The sequence below is a fragment of the Rhopilema esculentum genome, chromosome 9 (genome assembly GCF_057945365.1).
Source record: "Rhopilema esculentum isolate cy_ngs chromosome 9, ASM5794536v1, whole genome shotgun sequence".
NCBI classification, from domain to species: domain Eukaryota; kingdom Metazoa; phylum Cnidaria; class Scyphozoa; order Rhizostomeae; family Rhizostomatidae; genus Rhopilema; species Rhopilema esculentum.
The window spans coordinates 13162982-13174454 of NC_142823.1; the positions used below are offsets into that span (position 1 = coordinate 13162982).

General features: G+C 38.3%; 3 protein-coding genes across 4 annotated transcripts; 1 reads left to right on the forward strand and 2 right to left on the reverse strand.

Moving 5' to 3' along the window:
• Nucleotides 1-368: 368 nt before the first annotated feature.
• Nucleotides 369-2788, reverse strand: LOC135686560 (uncharacterized). Of its 2 annotated transcripts, none has more exons than XM_065202814.2 (2): nt 1081-2788; nt 369-517 (listed from the first exon to the last, which is right to left on the reverse strand). In XM_065202814.2, exons 1-2 carry the CDS (start codon nt 2317-2319, stop codon nt 506-508), a joined length of 1251 nt encoding a protein of 416 aa, XP_065058886.2. In that variant the 5' UTR covers nt 2320-2788; the 3' UTR covers nt 369-505. The 2 variants fall into 2 exon arrangements, with proteins under 2 accessions (XP_065058886.2, XP_088966096.1); XM_089109970.1 differs by lacking the exon at nt 369-517 and having other exon boundaries at nt 1086-1225; nt 1708-2319.
• Nucleotides 2789-6023: 3235 nt separating this feature from the next.
• LOC148959752 (uncharacterized) lies at nt 6024-6548 on the forward strand. Its single transcript, XM_089110363.1, has one exon. It carries the CDS (start codon nt 6024-6026, stop codon nt 6546-6548), a length of 525 nt encoding a protein of 174 aa, XP_088966489.1.
• A 436-nt stretch (nt 6549-6984) lies between these two features.
• On the reverse strand, nt 6985-11329 carry LOC135693670 (uncharacterized). The gene is made up of 4 exons (XM_089110364.1): nt 9752-11329; nt 9259-9331; nt 8842-8913; nt 6985-8610 (listed from the first exon to the last, which is right to left on the reverse strand). The coding sequence occupies exons 1-4, from the start codon at nt 9993-9995 to the stop codon at nt 7722-7724; spliced, it is 1278 nt and encodes a 425-aa protein (XP_088966490.1). The 5' UTR covers nt 9996-11329; the 3' UTR covers nt 6985-7721.
• Nucleotides 11330-11473: the final 144 nt, after the last annotated feature.

Sequence of the window (11473 nt, forward strand, 5' to 3'; positions counted from 1 at the left end):
CAATCTGTTAAAAACCCTAAAAGCAACTAAATAGAAAACAAAAGACGTAGGCATAGTTTCCCAACACACCCCCCTCCTTGGCGCATGTTCCTATGCGTCAAGTAACTGTAGCATCTTAAGACGCGCGTTGTTTGCCGCAGCTCTTATGGATCGCTCCCCTGCGGACCTCTTATTCTCCTTATTCTCTGAGAAATTCTCTTTTTTCACTCCATCCTCCTTACTCATAGCTTCATTTCCACTCACTAAAGGATACAGTTTTTGAATGGGTCTAGTTAAAGGCTCATACTTACCTCTTCCAGCTTTGCATACCTTGGCACCACGTATGTGACCATCCTTACCCCGAATTACATCCTTGACGATTGCAATTTTCCATTGACCTCTCTTAAGATTTTCGTCTTGCACTACTACAATGTCTCCTGCATTAATGTTCGCTGGGTTGTTCTTGTTCATTCTGTGAGATTCTCTCAGATCTATGAGGTATTCCTTCTTCCACCTAGTCCAAAAACTATTCAACAATCTGGTTAAGTAAGAAAAGCGCTTACAATGTGATGAATGAAGATCGTCTTCATCAAATCTCAATTTACAACCAATACCTGTTGATAGCATGCTTAATCTTCTACCTACCAATAGATGTGATGGAGTTAACACTTCTCCATCCACCTCATCATATAAATATGTCAAAGGTCTGTTGTTAAGAATACATTCTACCTCCGACAAAACCGTACGTAATTCATCAGAAGTCACTCTAGCATTTCCAAGTACTTTACGCAGACATCTCTTAACACTTCTTATAATTCTTTCAAAGTGCCCCCCTTGCCAAGGACGTACCTCAAGGTTGAATTTCCAGTCAATTCTTTTTGATTCTAGAAAAGTGTGCACATTCCTGTCTCCATGAAGTTTCTTCAAAAACTTTGAAGTTGATTTAAATGTCTTGGCATTATCAGAGTTAATTACTTCTGGTGTGCCCCTTTTTGCACAAAATCTCCTCAAACAATTCAAGAATGTAGGAGTAGATAAATCTTCAACTAACTCTAGATGCAGGGCTCTAGTCACGCAACATGAGAATAAACAAATATATACCTTCTTTGTGGCTTGTTTTTGACTTTTCACATATAACGGGCCTGCAAAGTCAATCCCAACATTTGCAAATGGAATAGATTCTTTTATTCTGAAGTCTGGCATTTGGGCTGTTGGTGGTGGTTGGTATGGTCTTCCTTCCAATTTCCTGCAAACAAAACATAAATGTAAGACCTTTTTTACAAATTGCCTAGCCTTAGTTACCCAAAATCGGGCTCTGAGTTCTGCTAAAGTGCCTCTGACTAAACAATGCATGACTCTCTCATGACAATCTCTAACTATCAATTCTGTCAGCTTGTGCTCTTTTGGCAGAAAAATTGGATGCTTTGCTTCCAGGCTCAAGTCAGAGTTTTCTAACCTGCCTTTACAAACAAGCAAACCATTCTCATCTTCAATTCCCAGTGACGTTCTTACTTTCTCAAATACTTTACTACATTTCACCAATGATTGTGCATCTTTTATCCATTCTTTTTCAGCTCTTATAATTTCTTCTGCACTCAATTTGTCTAACTGCAAAGCTTTTCCTTCTATCTTTGCCTTTAAATTTCCAACAAATCTGAAAACGAATGATGTTACTCTAAGCAATCTTTTGAGAGTGCTGTACTTGCTGATATCAATTAAGCTACTTACCCCAGCAGGTTGTTCAACAGTTGTTACCATTACTCTTACCTTTTTTCTCTCACAGTTAACCTCTTCAGAGTTTGGAGCAATTTCCTCTTGTGAAGGCCAGTTTTCTCTTCTCTCTTTCAGCCAATGGGGACCTTCCCACCACAACTTGCTGTTCATTAGTTGGCTAACTTTTGTGCCCCTTGAACCAATATCAGCGGGGTTCTCTGATCCTTTCACATGTCCCCAATCATCTGCATTTGTCACCTTCAAAATTTCTGAAACTCTAAATTGGACCCACTGCTTACATTCACCTTGACCCTGGATCCAACTTAAAGCTGTTTTGCTGTCTAGCCATAGCTTTATATTTGTGATTTCCAATTGAGAACTGAGAGCTTTCACCACAGTGTCTACCAAAGTGGCTAAGAACTTGGCTGATAACAATTCTAACCTTGGAATTGTTATTTCCTTCAAAGGAGCAACTCTACTTTTTGAACACAGCAATGTTGTTTTAATGCCTTCAGGTGTTTCATATACCAGATATACCACCCCGCAGTATGCTTTTCTGCTTGCATCACCAAATGCATGAATTTCTACAGATCTTACTTTGTCACTATCAGCATCATAAAGACTCATCCCAACTTACATTTAACTTACACAGATCCTGAAACAAAATCTTAGCAGTTACACCAACAGGACTTAAAATACCATGAGGATCAAAAAGAGAAGCTAAAACACTCAGAACACCTCTCTTTGTAGGATGATATTTGTTTACCTTGTCACACATCCTAGTAAAGTGAAATTCCAATCTATCAGCCATATTGTCCCATATTACCCCTAAAACCTTACTCTTCTTACCTTCAGCACTTGCACCCCTAAGGCTTTCTTTTGCATAGGTGGAATCTTCAGCTACACTGTGTTTTGCTTCTGATTTGTTCTCTTCTTTAATCTCACTGTTTAGAGTGGGATCACTGCTTTTCCATTTTCGGAGTCTGAACCCCCCGGCTTGCATTCTTTCCTTTGCATTCAAATATAGCGATCTTGCTTCATTGACATTCTTTGTACCTGTAACTAGGTCATCAACGTAAAAGCTTTCTGTCAACTTTGATACAAAATTTGAATCAACATTTTGATACTTACCAATGTGGTGTCGCAAAACAGCGTTCAGGAGAAAGGGCGATGAATTTACACCAAAAACAACACGTCTGAATCTCATGATGCAAATTTTAGGCTCTGTTTTGTTTATACCATCTAACCATAGAAACCTCAAACAATCTCTGTCTTCTTGGTTAATCTCGATGTTGAGGAAAGCCTTCTCTATGTCTCCTACAAGAGCTACCCTACTTTCAAGAAAACGAAGCAAAATGTCAAAAATTAAAGGTGAGAGAGACAGGCCTACATGCAGACAATCATTTAAAGAGGTACCAAATTTTTTGTCTTTGCAGGATGCGTCATAAACAACCCTAACTTTTGTTGTCTCTGCTTCTTCTCTCACTACAGCCATGTGGGGAAGGTAGTGTACCTTTTCAGTGACATCGATTTCTGATACTTGTTCAACAATACCTAATTCAACCTGCTCTTTTATTATATCATCATATTTTTGCAGTGTAGAAGGGTCTTTCTTAAGTTATCTAATAAGGCTGTTAAATCTGGCTAAAGCATTGTCAAAGTTTGTAGGTAAAACTTTATTACCTGCCTTCCATGGTAGACCAACGGAGTATCGTTCGCCATTGAAAGTGATGTTGTCTAACAGGGTCTCATGTACTTCATTTCTTTCACGAATTCCAATTGTTTCAAGGTCCCACAACTTCTGAATTTTATCTTCTAATGCAGATCTGTCACATTTCAAAAGCAAAATTGGTGATTCAGATATAAAGTTGACATTTGACTCATTAAAATCTGATTTCTTACCTTGTAATGGGCCTGACAGCACCCATCCCATTGCAGTCTTGATGGCCACAGGTTCACCTGGCCCCCCTCGTTTAACTTCACCATCCATAAAACTTCATAGCCAGTCTGAGCCAACTAAAACATCAACTGTTAATGATTCCAACCTAGAAATATCTGAAAACCATATATTATGCAAATGGGTATAAGATTTCTTTACAACTTCTGGGTGAACATTCTTAATGTGAGAAATGTTACTTACAACAAAACATTCAATATCAATCTTCCTCTTTCCATCAAAAGATACCATAGCCACAATCACCACATCTTTTACCTCAAATTCTGCACTCACGGTCCCAAATGGCTTAAATCCTAATTTCTCTTCTCTCCTCACTCTTAATCCTAACCTATTGACAGCTTCTGCAGTTATAAAGGATTTATGGCTACCTGAGTCATACAAAAGTCTAACACTCTCTCCATTCACATTTGCTGAAGCTCTCTGTAAGGCTACATCCCCCCTGCTACCGGTACTTCCCACCCAAGATGCTGCAGTGGGGTTAAGCAGGGGTGCATTGGGCTTTTCTGCGTTAACTTGCAGACTACTTTGCTTAGGCCTATCTATGTTACTAACATTATGACAAATTGATACGTGATGTAGGCCATTGCATATTCTACAGTTATTCTTATGACGGCAACTGAATGCTCGATGACCAGATTTCAAACATATAAAGCATCTTGCATATCTTCTTAGCACATTCTTCCGGTTTTCCGCTCCCAAAACATTGGTGCATGTTTCAGAAGCATGGTCTCTTATACAGAAAACACAACTGTTTGCCTTTTCACCAACCAGTAGCGACGAGGCAGTTCCATCCTTGTTGAAGTTGCTTCTGGGCCTAATGTTGTTATTATTCGCTCGGCTTGTCAAATCTTTTCCGGCCCCCCAAACTTCCCAGAGGCATTTGGCACTCTTTTATCGAGATTTCTTTTTCAAAGGCACATAGTAATTCATCTATCGTCCACTTCAAATAATTCTTGTCCGAACTCCTAATCATCTGACCCCTGATATTTTCCGGTACCTTTTCAAGAAGCGATGGCACGACAACTGCAGAAAACGAGGAAGTGTTGACACCAAGAGCCTCGAGCCCGCGATAATGTGTCTCGATTTCGTCGTGCAGATTGCGCAATCGGCTGACGGCTTTGTCGTTGTAAACAGGGTGGAGCCCCAGGAGGTGGCTAATGTGGGCCTGCTGTATTACTTCCTGTTTGCCAAATCTTTTCTTCAGAAGGTTGACAGCGATGTCATAATTTTCGTCTGTCATGGGCATTCCTGTTACCACTTTACGTGCAGATTCTTCTAAAAAACTCTTCAAATATTTAAACTTATCACACGCTGCCAAATCTGGATTCTCGTGTACACTTTGAAAACCATCCCAGAATTCCGGCCACTCGTGTATTTTCCCCGTGAATTTCCGTAATTCCAATTTAGGCAGTTTCACAACGGTTTTTCTTGTGACATTTCTCGAACTTGGGGACAAACTTGATACTTCCGAATTTAAACTGTCCTTCGATACATTCCTCGCGATGCTGTTCTTTGGTTCTTCATGGTATTCAAAAGGCAGTTTATCAAATAAATAGCATTCAAAATCTTCTTCTTGTATTCCCCAACTTCGTCCATTTCTTTATCCAATTGCTCTTCCTCTTCAACATACTCTAAAAGCAATTCCAAAATTTCTTCATCACTCTTTTTTATCTCCGTTTGTTTCTCTTTAAGCTCGGCTTTTAAATATTCCAATGTTCCCTCTTTGATAGACTCGCTGTCCTCTACCAATTCTTTCACTCTGTTTGCGGTCTTTGTGACACTCGTCCGGAATATTTTTCTCCTTTTCTTCGCTTTTTCCAAACTTTCCATCTTGATTCAATACCTCCGACTCCGGTGGACCATCTGTTGGTACTCTTTTTCAAACTCTTGCTGAAATTCTTTTTCTTACATTGATCAAGAAGCACTCCGAAGAAAAAGGCGAGTTTTGTAAGATTTTACGTCTGATCACATCATACACTCGACTCGAATCATGCCATGCTAATACAAAAGGCAAATTAACAAAGCATCTAACAGCGTGACTCAATAAAATAAAAGGCGTTGAAAGCACTATTTAAAATACGTTAAGCGTTAACAAATGGTTCAACAATCCGTTAAAAACCTTAAAAGCAACTAAATAGAAAACAAAAGACGTAGGCATAGTTTCCCAACAGTTAGAAGAGCACAAAATTGTGGTCCTTATGCAGTGAAGACGAAATTTGGATGGACGCTTAATGGCCCACTTTGGAGGTATGGTAAAGAACGTAAGCAATGCTATCTTATTTCTTCATGCAAAAATGACGACATATTAGAGAAACCTTTCAAGCAGCACATCAATCTTGATTTTTGTCACTCAGCTACCGACAACTGTAAAGCAATGTTGATGGAAGATAAGAAGGCAGTGGCAGTAGTTGATGACACAGCCAAACTTGTTGATGGGCATTATCAACTTGTTATACCATGGAGAGATATCCAGCCATGTCTGCCAAATAACAAATCAGTGGCGGAGCACAGACTGAAATACCTGAAGAGGAAGTTGTCAAGGGATGTTGGCCTCAGTGAGAAGTATACCAAGTTTATTGATGACTTCATGGTGAAAGACCACGCAAGAAAGGTTCCTCAAGATCAGATCAGTAGAAATGATGGAGCAGTATGGTATCTCCCACATCACAATGTGATTAATCCGAAGAAGCCAGGGAAAGTCAGAGTAGTTTTTGACTGTGCAGGAACATACCGTGGGAAATCACTGAGTGACAATGTACTGCAAGGCCCTGATTTCACGAATTCACTTGTTGGTGTTCTACTCCGATTCCGTCAAGAATCAGTGGCACTGATGGCAGATGTTGAATCCATGTTCCACCAGGTCCATGTTCACTCTAAGGATGTGCAAACTATGCTCTGAGGAAGGCAGCTGTTGACAATGCAGATGGCCTTGAAGTCACACAATTTTATAGAGGAAGCTGCACAGTATCATAAATATACCTGTCCAAGCTTTGAAGAAAGTTTAGTTGCTTTGTGCCAAACATCAAGACTGTGCTTCAATGGAGATAATAAGTCATGTTTCCTGTAGAAAAATCCAAAACACTTTTATAAAACAGGCCTCTTACTTTGGTCAAAAAAATCTAGCAATGGCAAATGTGAACATATGAAACACAATTTAGGCATAGACATCTTGACATCTTGACAAATTGTATTGTTTAAAATTTTAGAATATCTTGGCAGGACACTGTCAAATGAAAGAGATCCACCTCTAAGGTCAGTGAATGAAAACTAGGTGGTAGCTTGGTAGCAAGCACAGGTCAAGGTTGCTGTTTTTTTCCATAGTGACATTGATTATTTCAGTTAGCCATATTGATTAGCATGTGTGAAATTAAGCAATGCTATATTACAGTTACCAACTCAACTAAACTTCTACTATAAGCCATGTTGATAAACCTTTCCTATAATAGGAAAGTATTTTAGGAAATCTAATTAAAATGGAGCATTTTGTGTTTCAGCTTCTTTTTTTACTATGCTATTATAAGTACTATTTGCAATGAGATCTACTGTAAACACAAATTGTTTTGTTGATTGGCCAGTATACTTTTGTTTCTTTAAAAATATATTTGCATTTGCCACTTACTCATTAAAGATAAAATACTAGTGTCTGCATCAGTACAAACTTCATCCACAAGCCCATCAAGTTTTTCAAGAATTCAATGCATGCATTTCATAAGAAGATGAACCTCTAACTAATAATAAAAATAATAATAATAATAATAATGGTACAATCGAGCATATCCACTACAAGTGTCGTGCAAAGTCAAATTACGGGTTCAAAAGTTAACAACAGTTACATAATTATAGAAAAAAGAAGAAATAATGTTTTTTAGTCCAATTTGTTGCTCGCTTTTTCAAATAAATGCTTCTTAAGTTGGAACAAAATGTCGTAAAGCAAGACTGAGATTTTATTGATTCAGGTAAGGCATTAAAGGACTTTGCAGCGGCATCTTCAAAAGTATCTGCTATTAGTGATGGCCTTATACGAGTTTTGTTACTACTTCACAGTACTCTGTTACAAGTTTGCAGATCGAGTTTATGAACTGTAGGCCAGTAAGCGTTGTGAATTGCCTTGAAAGTCAGTTTTAATAGATTGAATTCCCGTCTTTCTGCAATTGGTAGCCAACCAAGTTAACTGGGTAGATTTTAGATTGACTTCTCTCTTATCAACACATTCCATTGTTAGGTGCTTTTTACTTTCATAATCCATCAAGGTGTATGTTCCCTTCGAGGCAAAAAGACCACAGATGGTAACTTTTAAATTTCTACACTGAACTTCCTTGATGATCCTGTCTCGTTCCTCATTGAATTCCTGATCTACTGTTGGCGAAACACAGAGACATTGATTGGTGTAAAAGGAGGTAGTGAAAAGGAGGTGTAAAAGATTGCTGAACTTGCAAAATCGTTTGAATTGTGTGATGGAGCCACCAACCAAGAGTAATGCACCTTCAATGACATAGTTGATTGCAAGACCAGCAGCATAGAAACCACTAGAATACCATACTCCTCTGAGTCCCATTTCACAAAACCAAACCAGCTTAACACAATACCCACACATTTTGTCTTCAATCGATGTTATAGCTTTGCTGCAATGTTGAACTTGGCATTTGTCACCAAGGAGCACTTTCAGTTGCATCATTATTACAAAGCACTTAGGCTCTGCGACAGCCTTAATTTCGTCACCAATATCACCATATGAGACAGATTGGAAATGATCATGGCTGGTAAAGTTATCCTCTGCTGAATTTGACATACTCTCGGTTGTATCTTCTTCTTCTACAGCCTCTTGAAGAAAAGACTCTTCAGCATCCTCCAACATCAAATCTGCTTCAGGCACAAGCTCGTCGTCATCAACTGCCTTGAATTCAACTGTCCTTATTGGTGTTGACTGCACAATGTCAAATTGTGGGATACTTGTCAACATGCTGAAAAAATGAGTTAATGGTGAATACAGCTAACTTTGCAATTGTTTGCATACATTAACATAGTTATTAAATCATTTGACAAATGAAAGTATTCTTGAGGACTGTATTGAAAAAACCACTGTATGACAAGAAAAATAATACTTTGGTGAAACCCAGATCTGGGAAGCTCAAAAGATCAGATATATACAATAATCTTAGTGGAGTGTGACAGTAATCCCAGTAAGGCCTTACTCTTCCAGAAAATTATCATCTTGAGAATCCTCCTCTTCATTCAACACATCATCATTTTTTACTATTTCTAGCCTAGAATAAATAAAATAAATTTAGGAATGAATTAGAATAAGAAACTCTATCATGCAATATTAGGAAGGTTGGTAAAAGTGCTAAAACTTTGCTAAACCCTGTATACCTGTTCAACATGGGTGAAGGAGCTTGAAATAGTCATCTTTTATATACACTTTTTAGGGGCTACATAAACCATAAATATTGTTGTGAGATGAGTAGAATTTTAGCATAAGGTCTAGAACACAAAATTGGCCCAGGTCACCTGTGTTGGTGGGTAGAGTATTTTTTGTTACACCAATAGTAGAGCTACCTGCGTACACTACGAACTAGGAACATATATATAATTGATTAATGATGTAATACTCATTGTTTCCACTTGGGTTGATGTCTGCTTGTTTTGCAGAAAGATAGGCCTTCAGGCTTAAAAGCGTGTCCACTGATGTTCTGAGGGAAAAATTTACTCAAGAATTTACACCTGTTAGCTTTAAGACTTTCAATAGATAAATACCTACCCTTCTACAATAACTTCTACAATATGATGAAAGTACATTTCATATGGCTATATGAACAAATCATGGTCTTTGACAGGGTGCACAATTCCATCTTAATAACAAGCAGATTTTGTTACAAGTGTTATTTGCAAAGCTAAACAGGGAAACAAAAAAAACATTTTGGCATTGCAAAAACCTTTTGGCATGTGGCAAATGGTACTAACAAAATGTATCAAAAACAAATATCTTTTTGCAACAACATAACCCCTATCAAAAGATGTCTACATTTGGACTTGTTGTTGTTGTTTTCTGTACTTCTGGCTCAGAAATGGTATTGCCGCAATTCTGCAAAATCCCTGGACATCAGACGTCGTGTTGGCTATCAACTGGGTTTAAAATAGGCCCAATGAGATGAGTTTTGTTTATCTCCATTATAATCCATTTTAGCAGTTCAAAATTTGATTCACAATGGAGACGATCCTTCAATACATCGAGATCATCAGCAACTTTCTTTGCTTCATCGCCATAGCCGATGAAAAGGGAATATTTCTTCCTGTTTTGTTTCCGTTTTTGCACTTTCACAGGGGGAGAGACAAATTCGTCCGCCATTATTATCGATCAATTATCTCGCCACGCGTTGCTATGGCATAGAGAATAAAAGTGACCATGTGAAATGGTAGATGACACTTGTGATTGGTTGATGTTTGATTGACAGTTTGAGCTTGCTGGCTCGGAGCCACTTAAATATGCTTCAATTCCCTTTAATGAAACAAAATGAAGGCATACTCAGATAACGAAAATGTAAGGGATCTTTTTTTCAACTTTAAAATATACAATTATTTACATTTAAAAAATCTTGATTGGTGAAAAATGCTTAAATACTAAATTTGATCAAAACGGACATTTTTTATATTCCAGTAAAAATTTACAAGACAAGCAAAACGGACATGCTGCACCAAATAGATTTTCACTATTTAAATAATTTGACAAAGTTTACAGAATGCAACCTTTCAATTTCAATAGAAAATCTAGTCGATTTGATCTTTGAAAAGGCTCATGGCAATGAATAGATGTGCCTTCTTCATCAACTACTGCTCTATGTTCTATTATTAAGCCCCATTCTGCTATTTCTGGAACAATACAACTGTTTTTCAAATAGAAATCAGTTCAGTTTCATAATTATCGTCAGTTTTTATTCGGGACGTTTCAGCACATACATGGCCTGACAGGCCTAAATTTCCAATTGATGACTCTTACAGGATTCGCGAACTTTTGCATACACAGTCTTCTGCTTATACTATCGCATTCAAACTTACGTTTGGTGATATGAAACAGGAAATGAGATTAATTCAAAAAGATGTAGCCGAAGTGAAGGCCAGTCTTGAATATTCTCAAGTGAAATGCGAAGAAAAACAGAGCCAGTTACAAGGCATTGAAATCAGACTCAGTATGACTGAGGGGACGATGGTTGATTGAAGACTTGGAGGATAAGCAAGAGTATGCAGAGAATCAGAGTAGACATAACAATCTTAGATTGATTCCAGAATCAAGTAGAGAAGACCTGGGATGATACCAAGCGCACTGTCAAAGATTTGGTAAGGAAAAAACTTGGCATTCAAGAAGTAATTCAAATTGAATGATGCCACAGAGTGAACCATAAACCTGTCTCATCAGGGCATGACGAGAATAAACCCAGGCATATTGTTGCTAAATTTACACACTGGAAACAGAAGAAGATGATAGTAATTAAAGCAAGGAAGAAAAGCCTGATGGTATATTGTTCTATAATGACTACTCTGCTAACACCTTAGCTAGAAGACAAGCACAAATCCCTATGTTGCAAAAGATGAGAAAGCAGGGTAAGTTAGCATATTTAATAAAGGACAGACTGATTGTGAAAGTAGCCGGTCCTACTGTACAATTGCCAAACATGGGACCTCGGTGAGGCAGATCACGACGCGCTGGACGCCTGCCACAGAAGGCTCCTGCGGAGAGTGCTACGTGTTTTCTACCCAGCAAAGCTGCCTAACGACGAAGTGTATCGTCGCGCGGGTGTGGAGAAAGTGTCGACAGAGGTGGACCGGCGA